The sequence below is a fragment of the Dama dama genome, chromosome 20 (assembly GCF_033118175.1).
Source record: "Dama dama isolate Ldn47 chromosome 20, ASM3311817v1, whole genome shotgun sequence".
In the NCBI taxonomy this organism is placed as follows: domain Eukaryota; kingdom Metazoa; phylum Chordata; class Mammalia; order Artiodactyla; family Cervidae; genus Dama; species Dama dama.
Window position 1 is genome coordinate 17,368,215 of NC_083700.1, and position 12,894 is coordinate 17,381,108.

At 51.4% G+C, this 12,894-nt stretch overlaps 1 protein-coding gene across 1 annotated transcript; it reads left to right on the forward strand.

Moving 5' to 3' along the window:
- Nucleotides 1–4,488: 4,488 nt before the first annotated feature.
- Nucleotides 4,489–12,894, forward strand: UBE2Q1 (ubiquitin conjugating enzyme E2 Q1). Its single transcript, XM_061120704.1, has 13 exons — nucleotides 4,489–4,871; nucleotides 7,107–7,211; nucleotides 7,547–7,651; nucleotides 8,265–8,315; nucleotides 9,826–9,966; nucleotides 10,180–10,264; nucleotides 10,524–10,584; nucleotides 10,780–10,870; nucleotides 10,982–11,040; nucleotides 11,123–11,171; nucleotides 11,449–11,544; nucleotides 11,874–11,940; nucleotides 12,394–12,894. The coding sequence occupies exons 1-13, from the start codon at nucleotides 4,545–4,547 to the stop codon at nucleotides 12,423–12,425; spliced, it is 1,269 nt and encodes a 422-aa protein (XP_060976687.1). The 5' UTR covers nucleotides 4,489–4,544; the 3' UTR covers nucleotides 12,426–12,894.

The window sequence follows — 12,894 nt, forward strand, 5'->3', positions numbered from 1 at the left end:
AAATGAGCTCTTACTGTGTGCACTGGACTGAGCACTTTTCATGTTTTCTCACTTAATCCTCCCAACAATCTTATAAGATAAGTACTAGTATGGTTTCCATATTACAGATGCTGAAAGAGAAGCATGGCAGGCTAAGTAACTTGCTGAAGGTCACACCTTTAGCAACTGACAGCGCTGGGGTTTGAAGCCCATGATCTCAGCCAGTATATAATGAGCTTCCTGCTTCCAGATCACACCACGTTCGTTCTCAGGGTCTTGGAGGTTGGCTGTCTCTCCTGGAATGCTCTTTGTCAGGCCCTCCCAGGCCATCCTTCTCTTCATTAGAGATCAGCTCAAACCCCACCTCCCTAGGGAGACCTTCACTGACTACTGGACTTAAAATAATCCCCAGTCATTCGCTCCCACATGACCCTACCAGTCTGATAGTCCTCTGGTTATTTTATTCATGTTTATTGTGTAACTCCTTGCACTTAGAATGTTAGTACCATGAGAACTGGGATACTGTTTGTCTACTGCTATATATTTGTGGTCTTCCCAGGTGGCACTAGTAGTAAAGAATCCACCTGCCAATGCAAGTGAATTAAGTAAAGAGATTTATTATGCAAGAAATAAATCGAACAAGGGTTCAATCCCTGGTCAGGAAGATCTCCTGGAGAAGGGCATGGCAACCCACTCTAGTATTCTTGCCTGGAGAATCCCCATGGACAGAGGAGCCTGACAGGCTACAGTCCATAGGGTCACAGAGTCAGACATGACTGAAGTGAGCAAGCAAGGAATGTACTATGTGCCCAGCACTGTAAGATGTGTTCATCATCTTACATTGCCCATTTCATCTACACTGACACAATGATCCACAGTGCAAGACAGAATGTCATACTGTTTTACAGATAAGGAAACTGCATTTCACAAAAATTAAATGACTTGCCCAGGGTCACATAGGTACCAAAGCAGAGAAGTTCAAATCTAAACCCAGTTCTGTCTGACTCCCCAGTCTGTGCTCTGCCCACTCAGCTGTGCTTCCCCACTTTATGGCCTAATTCAAAGGACAGCTGTAGCTGATTCTCCAATTAACACCCATGGCTCTGCCTCTTTCCCACACTCAGAACCCACACTCCACTGGATGTCCAGAAGATTGTCCACATCCCCCTCCCTCTACACACTCGATGTGTTTGTAACCCAACTCTCCACCTCTCCCACAAAACTTAGCTGTCCTTTGAGAAACCTTACTGTTAGTGCTACTACTATTAGTTACCCAGGCATCTAGAGCTTCTCAAAATTCTAGTGACATTTTTATCTTCCTCCATCCTAAAGCCCAAGATTTAACCCCTGTCTAGCTTACCTACACCACTGTCTCTTCCTCACCCTAATCACAAGCCTTCTTTCTGTTTCTCCAAATTGCCATGGTTCTACCTCAGTATCTCTACACATGCTGTCTCTTCTGCTCAGACAGTGTCCAGTCCTTCCTCCTTCTTTAGTTAATTCTATTATCCTTCAGATTTTAATATGTCACTTGTTCAGGAAAGCCTTCCCAGATCTCTAGTCTTACTCTTTGAGGCACTTACCACAGTTGCAATTAAGTGGTTGAATGTGTAACAAACAATTTATGAATTTATCTGACTTTCTCCCAGGCTGAATGCACGGGAAAGGTGAAGACTGAGTCTGTCTCACTCAATGCTGCATCCTCAGTGCATCACATGTCATAGGTGATTAGGACGTATTTGTTCTTCTCTATGTGAGTTTGCTTTATCAACTCTCCCTTTATCATGTCTGTGTCCACCAACAGAACGTAAGTTCCAAGGGCAGGGATTTTTTTGTTGTTGTTGTTGTTGTTGTTTTATTCACTCCTGTTCCCCAGCACCCAAGTGTTCATTAAATGAACATATCTATAACTTCCTTTCCACTTCTAAAGCCCTTGCCCTACACATATCAGCAGACACCAGACATCACTCCCCACTAGGCTTTTAGATGCCAAAGCACTCTCCTGGCCAGAGAGCTGAAATGCTGAAGACACCAGCAGAGGAAGTGACAGATCTCATCCCAGTGACTATGACTTGAGTTTCCTCCCTGGGGACTTGGGAGTCTGCAAAACCATGAGACTGTCTCATCATATTGTTTTCCTCTAATTAAAACTCTTCATAAAATATGGTTCATCAGTACCATCTTTCTAGGTTCCATATATATGCATTAGACATGCACTGATATACCATATTTGTTTTTCTCTGACTTACTTCACTCAGTATGGCAGAAATAAAACCAGTATTATAAAGGAAGTCAGGATCTTCCAAATAGCAGCATTTGTGATTTCCTTGGGTAAGGGCTGGTGTCAGCAACACGCGAAAACTTCTTGAGAAAGCATCAGAGGAAGGCAAAGAGGGGTGAGGCATGGACTTTGGAGACATGCTCAGGAACTCTGCTTACTAGCTGTAAATCCTTGGGTAATCCCTCCTTTTCCCGATTGTAAGACAGGGATAAAAATGCTTCCCTTATGTTGTTGGGAAGGAAGGGTAGTGTTTAGAAAGATTTGCAGACTACCCTGACTTAGTAAGTGTTCAATAAACGGGACTTTAAAAAAAATTGATTTTTAGTTGATTTACAATACTGTGTTAGTTTCAGATGTACAACAAAGTGATTCCGTTACACTCATCTTTTGGTGTCATATCTTTCTGACCTTTTATACAGTTCATGAGGTTCTCACCGCAAGTATACTCAGGTGGTTTGCCACTCCCTGAGGAATTGGTTTGAGGGCAAAAGAGAGGGTGTCAGAGAATAAGATGGCTGGATGCCATGACCCATGCAATGGACATGAACTCGGGCAAACTCCAGGAGATGGTGACGAACAGGGAGGCCTGGCTTGCTGCAGTCCATGGGTCACTACGAGTCAGACACACCTGGGCGACTGAACAACATGTATATATTGGGCTGGCCAAAAAGTTCGTTCAGGTTTCTCCATACAATGTTACAGAAAAACTCCAGCGAACATTTTGGCCAACCCAATTTTTTTCCCCCATCATTTTCTATTACAGGTTAACACGAGATACTGAATATACTTCAATTAACAGGAATTCTTAGCACAGCCTTTATGCTCCCAATTTGCACATTCATAAAAGTGACATGTAGCTAACTGTCCAATCTCCCAAAAGGAGATAAATCATCTTTGAATACCCGGGACCCAATTTAGCCAATGAAGGCCTTTACCAACCTCCACTGACAACATAAATGAGTAGCCCAGAACAAAGCATCAAGGTGCACAGTCAAGTTCCCACAAAGGCTAACTCATTTTAGTCCAAGTGGAAGGAGAAGGTAGCAATCTGGCCAGCTGCTCAAGCGCCAAGTTGGCTCGGTAGAACCCATCAGGCCCTACCTGGGCTAACACCTGCCCTTGGAAGAGGAACGCCAACTACGGGTGTCTGGAACCTCAGCCAGCTTTGTCCTTTGTGATAGTGCCACCTAGCGAGGCTCTGGATGCACTGCCGCCTACACCGGCTATGCCAGGACCACTGCGACAGGCCCGATAGACTTTGGACTGGGATTGTGGTCTCCTTTCATTTTATTGCCGGGTTAAAGGTTTAGACTAGTGACGTCCTCCTTCCATGACCCTGCAGAGGAAGCTTGTGTTGTCCGTCCCCGACCCACGTTCAGACCCAAAGGGACTGATAAGTGCGAAGAGTCAGCTATCGACTACCCGTCGTGCAGCATTGACCAGCGACCACTCTGCGATCTCCTAGCATCCACCCCTCGGGAGCAGGCAAAGCAAGCATTAGCATCCTCATCAAAATCACAGATGAGAAAACTCAGGGAAGGTGGCTAACCCAAGGTCACAAAACAGCCGGGATGACAACCCAAGCCTCCTGTAACCGGTTCCCTGGCTCCTTCCCCAATCACACGCCCCTCCACATTTCAGGGTGGCCCCAAGAGAACAGAGCCTCGGGGACCGTGCGCCAAGGACAGGCGGGTGGGTGCAGGATAGAGATGATACAGAGGCGACCGCAGCCCTGCCTCTTTCTTCTCCGCTCACTGAGAGCCCTGCATGTTCACCACGGCTCCGGGTGGGAGGAAGAAGGGCCCAGAGCAGGAAACACGGTCCCGCGCAGGTAGCCCCTGGGAGCACGCGGCGCCGGGTCACGTGACATGGGCTCGCCGGCGAGGGCTCTAGCACGCACGCACGCTGTACGTAAACACGCACTTAGACGCTGAAGGCGGCGAGCCCGAAGCCCCGGGTCACATGTGGAGGGTGGTTGTACAGAACAAGGGGGCGGGAAGGAGAGAGGTGTCACGTGAAGGAGGTCGGAGCAGTGAGGTCACGTGACGGGGACGGAGGCGGGGCCGCCGAAGAGGAGGAGGAGGAGGGGCGCGCGGCTTCCGGCGGTGGGGGGGGCCGGCGAGCGAGGGGGGGGCCCTGTCCCGGAGGTGGCGGCGGCGCCATCTTGGCGAAGGGGGGATCAGGAAGTGCGGACCGCGGCGGCGGCGGCGGCGGCGGCGGCGGAGCCCGGAGCGGAGGCCGGAGGCTCCCGGCCCGCCGGCCCCGGAGCGGAGCGGAGCGGAGGATGCAGCAGCCGCAGCCGCAGGGGCAGCAGCAGCCGGGGCCGGGGCAGCAGCTGGGGGGCCAGGGGGCGGCGCCGGGGGCCGGGGGCGGCCCGGGGGGGGGCCCGGGGCCGGGGCCCTGCCTGAGGCGGGAGCTGAAGCTGCTCGAGTCCATCTTCCACCGCGGCCACGAGCGCTTCCGCATTGCCAGCGCCTGCCTGGACGAGCTGAGCTGCGAGTTCCTGCTGGCTGGGGCCGGAGGGGCCGGGGCGGGGGCCGCGCCCGGACCGCATCTCCCCTCACGGGGGTCGGTGCCTGGGGATCCTGTCCGCATCCACTGCAACATCACGGTGAGGACCCCCTCGCGTGCGTGTCTCTGGGGTCCTCTTGTCTGGGACTCGGAATCACCCCACACAGCTTTTTGGTCTCGAAAGACCTGGGAGGCCGAATCCCCTCTCGGGGTTCGGCTCTTTTTCTTCAGGTTGCACTTGTTTCTGACGCTTGAGATTCTGCCATGCACCCAGAACCTCTACCCTTCATAGTCAGGGACACCCTGACATATGGCGCCTCGACTACCCCTTTCTATTACCCACCCACATCGCAAGGTTCATCATTTTGGCTCATTTTGGTTACTTCACGACTTTTCTGGACACCTGGGAATGGCCCTCTTCCCCGCGGCCCCCTCACCCCCAAGGTTCCAAGCCTCTTCATTGACTTCAGCTGGAAGGACCTGGCTTGGAATTCTGTAGATTTCAGTGATTTCCCCCTTCTCAGCAGTACCTTTCCTTTAGGACGTTGCCACCTGTGAGATCCCTGCCCAGGTGTGTCATTCAGCCCCTCTTCCTCTCTGAATTTTACCAGTGATAGTTTGCGATTCACCGACTCCTTTGCTTCCTCTCCTTTGGATTGCCTTTTACTCTGGTGTAACCTCTAACTCTCCTCCTTTTACCCCAGCTGGTAGCTGCCACTCCCATCCTGTTCCCTATGGATATCTCCAGTTGCCCTGGGTTGTTACCTTTCCTGATAATGATGGTGATGTGCAAGGGCAATCTCATTTGTTCTGAGTGGTAACAGTTCCTGTTCTCCCAGTGAGCATTTTTCCATCCTAGGTGTGCGGGGCTGGGAAGCACCTTACAGGTCTTCTACCTAGGCTATCCTCAAACATTCTGTGAATAGGGTTGGCGTCTGGTAATCTGGGAATACCTGATACTGTGTGGTATGGCACTTAACATAATTGATTCACCTAGTGTGGTAGTGTTGACCCTGCTGGGAGCACCGGGTAGCGAGCCAGGGGACAGTACTTTATCCAGGCAGGCACACTGCAAGTGGGAGTAGTCTGGAGAAAGACAGACTTGTGAATAGTGTGGCACTTGGGGGCCTGAATTCAGTTCACATGGTTCTTGTTTACTATCCCTTTCTTGTATCAAACCAGGTCAAGGTTTGGTGAGGCAAGCCTCAGCTTGGGTTGGATGGTGCCCCACCAAAACTCACGTGTTCCATTTTCCTCTCTCACTTTTTTTCATACTAAAAAGTCAAGATTGAAGGACTAGGTGTGGCTCTGTGAGCTGACGACTTGAGCATCTTTGATAATTTGTTTTCCTCCAGGATTGAGGATTAGAGCAGTGGCAGAGTTTAAGACCTTTTTAGGAGGTTCCCTTGGCGTATGTGGAAACTTCTGGGATTGATTCCTTACCTGAATTATGCTTTCAATTCCTTAAGGGTAGGTTTGCCCCCTTCTACTTGCCTTCTCAGTTGCCAGAGGCCATCTACTGTCTTTGTCCCTGGAAACAGGTTAGTTTAGAAGATTCTGAGACTCCCTGTGACCACTATAAAGAAGACCTGGTGTGAACTGGCCCCCTTGATTTGGGCAGAGGGGGAGTCTGGTCAGGCTGCATTTGGCACCACGGCTCAAGAATGCTGGGAATGTTAGCAGCGTAGGCTTCTTTCTCCCAGCCTGCCATGTGGAGCCCTACAGCCTACGCCTGGACTGAGAGGGTGGCAGGTTCCCAAAGGAGAGGTGGGGAGAAGTGGCCTTTGAGGGGTTCTGTTAGGAATGGAGTGGGAAGATTCTTCCTGCCACCCTTTTACTTTCGGGTTTTAGAGACATAATCTAGTTTTTTAATTTCTCCGTCCCTAGCTAAAATGAAAGTAATCTGTGGTCTCTGGTTTTTTTCTGCCAGTGTGATTGTGATGAGGCCATCCTTTCCTCCACTGATTGAGGAGGGTCGGAGGCCTGGGTGTTGGGTGTGGGAGAACTTAAGGTCTGGAGCTTGTTGAGGCAACACAGGAGGTAGGAAGCCATACTCACTGTCAGCACAGTTCGGCTGTGCGGCTTCTCTGATGTTTACTCTTGAAAGAAAAGGACCAGGCTTCTTGGAAAGGGTCATCACAGGGACTTTTTTCTCCTGGTCTGGGATTTGTTGGGAACCTGCCTGCTGAGCTGGGCTTGTATATGTGTTTTGGGGGAAGGGGGCAGATGGTGGAGAGCAAAGGGACTAGAAGTCTTGGGGCATGGAAGACAGGCAAAACCTAGCTTTCCCCAGGGTCTCCTGTCCTGACTGCTCTCCCTGCTCTTCCCCTCTTAGGAGTCATACCCTGCGGTGCCCCCCATCTGGTCAGTGGAGTCCGATGACCCTAACTTGGCTGCTGTCTTGGAGAGGCTGGTGGACATAAAGAAAGGGAATACTCTGGTGAGGGGGCCAAGGTGTTGAGGAGGGAGTGCATTTTCCTCCTGTGAGACCCATGCCATGAAAACATCCTGTGAAACATGTGTCTGAAAAGTGGGTGGTGCGGTAGCCTGAACACTTGAGGCAGACGTCCTAGGGGAGTTGCTTCCTGAAGCCACAGGGAGAGCCCTGCACCTGACCCAGGATTCGTCCCGTAAGCTCTTCCCCACAGCCCTGTGGTCTGTGAGTTCTAGAGAACCTGGTACCAATTCGGGGGCTGAGATAAGAGCTCACCCGTGTACCTCTCGGTATTGGGGTGGGGAAGGAGTGTTTGATGTCACTGTGATCCCCTGCCCCAGCTATTGCAGCATCTGAAGAGGATCATCTCCGACCTGTGTAAACTCTATAACCTCCCTCAGCATCCAGATGTGGAGATGCTGGATCAGCCCTTGCCAGCCGAGCAGGTGAGCACCTGAGGGGCTTTGAACCCTGTTAGGCAGAGTTACCCCCACAAACAGCACTCAGGAAATACATGTTAATTGAGGTGAACCTGCAGAAGTTTCTCTCCAGTGCTACTCCAGACATGTACACATATCATGACTCGGCCTACACATATCATGACTGCCTCTCCTCCAGATGTTCGGAATCTAGCTAAATGGGGCACCAGTAACTTCACCCCTCTGATCAAACTCTGTCCTGCGCAAGGTCATCCCTCGGGGGGTGTTTTACCCTTAGCAGTAGGTGACCATTGGGGACTGAGGCCCCGTGTTAAGATCCGAGAATGCAATTCAGTCTAGAGATGATTGACTACAGGGGTTCTTGGGGAGATTAAACGGGGATTTGTGAGTGAGGTGGCAGAAACAGCCATGTGCTTCTCTCATTGGTGGGCATGTAGTGCACTGGTAGTGAAGTCATCCCTGGACTGTCGCTTCCGCACAGTTCTGACTGGCAGGGAGGCTGGTGGCCTCATGGGCAGGTGCACAGCTTCCAGACCCAGAGGCTCAGGGGAGTAGGTCCAAGGCTACATTCCAGGAAGCCACCAAGGTCTGACCTCCATCTTTTCCCTCCCCACTGCAGTGTACACAGGAAGACGTGTCTTCAGAAGATGAAGATGAAGAGATGCCTGAGGTAGGCTTCTACCCAAGACGGTACTGGTAGGCCTTTCTTTTGGTCAGCAGCTCTGAGAGCCTGCTATGTACAGAGCTCCAGTCTAGACCTGGGGAGAGAGAAATACCAAATGAATAAAGACAGATGTACTGACCTGGGAGGGTCAGTACAGTGCCCCCCTGGGATGGGGGCAGCAGTGTAGTAGAGACGACACCCATGTCCAACCGCCGAAGATAGATAAGTGCAAATCTGTTTACACTAAATAGTCACTATGTTAACCTCGGATGGCTTTGTAGTCAGACCTGAGCTTGCATCCTCTATCTTCCAGCTCTCTTGATTGGGGGGTTTTACCTATTCTACTAAAGTACAACTTCTGCAGTTTTCTCATTTATAAAATGGGATGTTAATATCTACTACATAGGGTTGTCTTTAAATAAGGCACTGCATGTGAAAGCCTGCATTCAGTACATAAGTGCTAAATGATTGGTGATACTCTCTAAAAACAACTTGGTTAAGAACTTGAACTTCAGAGCCAGGCCAAATTTGATGTGCATCTTAGTTCTATTAAGAGTTGTATGATTTTGTGGGCATGATAACCTCACCTGGACCTTAGCGTTCTCTTCTGTAGTATGGGGGTAATGATAAAATAATGTCATGGTGGTTATAAGAACTAAATGAGCTAGTGTGTCTAGCATCTCAGCAACTAATATAATAATTAGGAAATTAGTATCACCATATTCTGCCAGAGAGAGGAGAACACGATTACTTTGTTTCTCTGCATCCTAGGTTCTGCAACTTCTGTAACTTTGTCAGGGTCTTAACCTGCACAAAGGGCGCAGGATACATGAAGCATTCTCCTGTCAGCCTGCAGACAGCCCTCCAAAGTCTGGCTGATACGGGCTCCTCCCCATGTGCAGTGAACTAGTTCCTCACTTCGAGCAGGGTGAATAGGGGCTGGTTCTGTTCTTGACCTCTGCCCTCTGCATTCTGGACCCCCTTCCTTATTTCCATTTTGGCAGTGGGTGCCTCTGCCTATCTCCTCAGTCCCTGCACTTGGGAAGGCAGGACGTTTCTCCCTTAGACCTGGAGTCCTGGGAACTCCTGGGTACAGAAGTCACCTGATGAAACATGAGCTTTGAGTCACAGTGTCAGGCCAAAGTCATTCTAGGAATTAAGGAAGAGTTTGTGCTGCCAAAGGAGAACTGTAGGGATAGTTGGGCCAGGGTAGGTCTAGGGAACAAGAAAGCCGAGTCTCTGCTTGCTTTCCCTAGACCTTTTCGTAGCCCTGCAGCTTGAGAACTGAACAGGAGAGATTTGCCTCGTCTTTTAGATTGTGAAGGGAGTGGGGCTGGGGGCTTTCCAGCAGTGGAAAGGGTATTGTACTCACTCGACTGCCAGATAGGCTGCAGCTGTCTGTCTTCCTCCACCTGCAGCTCTAAGTCATATGGGACTGGAGAAGGGAAAGGCCCTTCTCCACAATGCGTGTTGCTTGCTTTATTTTATCCCACTCCTACCCCACACATCCCCCTAGGACACAGAAGACCTAGATCACTATGAAATGAAAGAAGAAGAGCCAGCTGAGGGCAAGAAATCTGAAGATGATGGCATCGGAAAAGAAAACTTGGCCATACTAGAGAAAATTAAAAAGAACCAGAGGCAAGATTACTTAAATGTACGTGCCCTCTAGGAGAAGCTGGGCGGAGGGGTTGGCTGGTGCCGGCTGGGAGGTCGTAGGCCATCAGGTGTCAGGGTGGAAACAGCAGCCTCTTTGGCGTGGGTTATCAGTGAGCCTCATCCTTGCCCAACGCCGGGGCATACTGCCGGCCTGCCCCTCAAGCCTAGCACACGACTGTGAGATGTTCTGTCCTCTGTGTCTCCTTTGTAGGGTGCGGTATCTGGCTCGGTGCAGGCTACTGACCGGCTGATGAAGGAGCTCAGGGATATATACCGATCACAGAGTTTCAAAGGTGGTGAGTTTGCCTCACAGAGGGCTCTGAACACGGGCTTTTCAGAAAGGACATGGTGGCAGCAGCAGATACAGGGGTGCTGACCAAGTTTTTAGGCCAAGGATGGAACACCCCTCATAGTGGCTTAGATTGGATGCATGTCTATGTGGGATGAACCTGGAGCGTTTGACCTTTTTTTCTTCTCAGCCTGGGCTAGGGATCTGCATCGGGTCCCACTTACACTGGGACCATCATCTGATAACATCCTTCTTCCCTCCTTCAGGAAACTATGCAGTCGAACTCGTGAATGACAGTCTGTATGATTGGAATGTCAAACTCCTCAAGTAAGTGGGGACTGTGTGATTGGAAAGGAACTTGAGTAGTGAGTGAAGTCTCCGTGGTGGGAGTCTCCAGGGCCAGCCATCCCGGGAGCAGGTGTGGGCAGTGGCTTGGCTCTCTGCTGCTTGCCCCAGGGGCAGTGGGAGCCTCAAGGCTTCTGAGTTAGACCCAGAGCTGAGCCTAAACTGGTTGCTTCCTAGAGTTGACCAGGACAGCGCTTTGCACAACGATCTCCAGATCCTCAAAGAGAAAGAAGGAGCCGACTTCATCCTACTTAACTTTTCTTTTAAAGTAAGTCCTTCCTTTCCAGTCCCTCCCGGGCGTAGGCATCCTTTCCACCTTCCAGTACTGTAGAGGGCCCTGACCTTCCCTCCCTGATGGCTGCCTCCATCTCTCCCTCAGGATAACTTTCCCTTTGACCCGCCGTTTGTCAGGGTTGTGTCTCCAGTCCTCTCTGGAGGGTGAGTGGCCCAGCAAGGGCAGAGGGTGAGGAAGGGTTGGGGAGCTTTTGCCAGGCACAGCTAACCAACCTTTCTTCTGCAGGTATGTTCTGGGTGGAGGTGCCATCTGCATGGAACTTCTCACTAAGCAGGTGAGCCTGTCTCTCGTTCTTTGCCTGGCTGGCCTGGGCAGGGCTAGGCTGACCTTTACCCCTCACCCTCCCACCAAGGGTTGGGTGATGGGCATAAATGGCCCTTTCATTCTGCGTGGCAGGGCCTGCACCCACTGACCTGGGCAAATGGGTGATGGCTGTTCTGGGAGTGAAGGGCAGGGGCCCTTCCATGGCTGCAGCTGCTCTCTGGAGAACAAGCATCGGGTTTCTCTGGAAAGTCTGCTGACTCGTTTACTCTGCCCACATTGTTACTTAGGGCTGGAGCAGTGCCTACTCAATAGAGTCAGTGATCATGCAGATCAGTGCCACACTGGTGAAGGGAAAAGCACGAGTGCAGTTTGGAGCCAACAAAGTAAGGAGCCCAGCCCCCGACCTGGTGGGACTGTGGGAGCCGCGTATAGTCAGGGCCGCTAGGAGGCCACAGCGGGACAGAGCCGCAGCGTCAGCCCGTGGGCCTAGTGTACCTGCGTGGAGCAGAGCAGGGCCTTGGCCTCAGGCCGGCCTGAGCCTCTGGGGAGGGTGCCCGTCTGGAGGGGGAAAGCTAGGGGGTTGCACCCCGTGGGCCCCCCGGGCGGCCGGCACTTGGTCTGTCGGGAGCACGGCGCGGGGAGCTGGTCTCTGGGCGGCAGCAGGGCCACAGCGGGCTGTCCGGCGGCCTGATTGGCGGCTTCCTCCCCCCAGTCTCAGTACAGCCTGACAAGAGCGCAGCAGTCCTACAAGTCCTTGGTGCAGATCCACGAAAAGAACGGTGAGCCTGCGGCCACGGCTTGAGATGCGGACCTTTGCCAAGCCCGAGGTTTCCATCCGCCCAAACAGCAAGAACCCCTTTCGGTTTCTGAGCCTTTTCCACCTCTTAGCACAGCACCTGCCCCTCTTCTCCAAGGAATTCAGTGAGCTGGAGGGTGACGAGTGCCACCTCCTCCAGTAAGAGCAGTGGCGGGCAGGGCAGGGGTAGACTGGGCACCGCCCCACCTGCCTGCCGCCCCGGGGGCAGGCTCACCTCACTGGTGTCATCATTCTCCCTTTGCTCACAGTCTCCAAGTAGGTGGTTCCTCACCTGCCCATAGACCTTCTCTCCCTGCACCAGGAGGCCCTTTCCAGGATCTTTTCACCTTGGACCCTGGAGGTGTCTTCAGTGATTCGGGCTAGGAGGGTGGGCAAAACAGCCTCCACCTCACCATTTTCTTCCATTTCTTCGCAGGCTGGTACACACCCCCAAAGGAAGATGGCTAACCCAGGAGTGCCATTCCCTTCCTCCTTCCCCAGGCACCACTGGACCAATTACCTTTGAATGCTGTATTTGGATCTCACGCTGCCTCTGTGGTTCCCTCCCTCATTTTTCCTGGACGTGATAGCTCTGCCTATTGCAGGACAATGATGGCTATTCTAAACGCTAAGGAAAAAAAAAACAAAAAACACACACAGAACTGTTTCAAGTACTCAAGACTGACTTACAGACCAACCAACCACCTGGCTGGAACCCTTGCTAGCAGGCATTCTTATAAAAGAAACTTTCGAGCCTCCTTATATTGCTGGAAACTCAGCTGTGCTCCAGACTAGAGCCTCCTTACCTATGCTATGGATTTTTAATTTATTTTCTCTTATTTCATGTACACTGCTTTTTTTGGTTACAGTGTATGATGGATGTGTATGAAAAAAAAAATGTATCTTTGGGAAAACAATTACAGTTTGTTAATTTGAA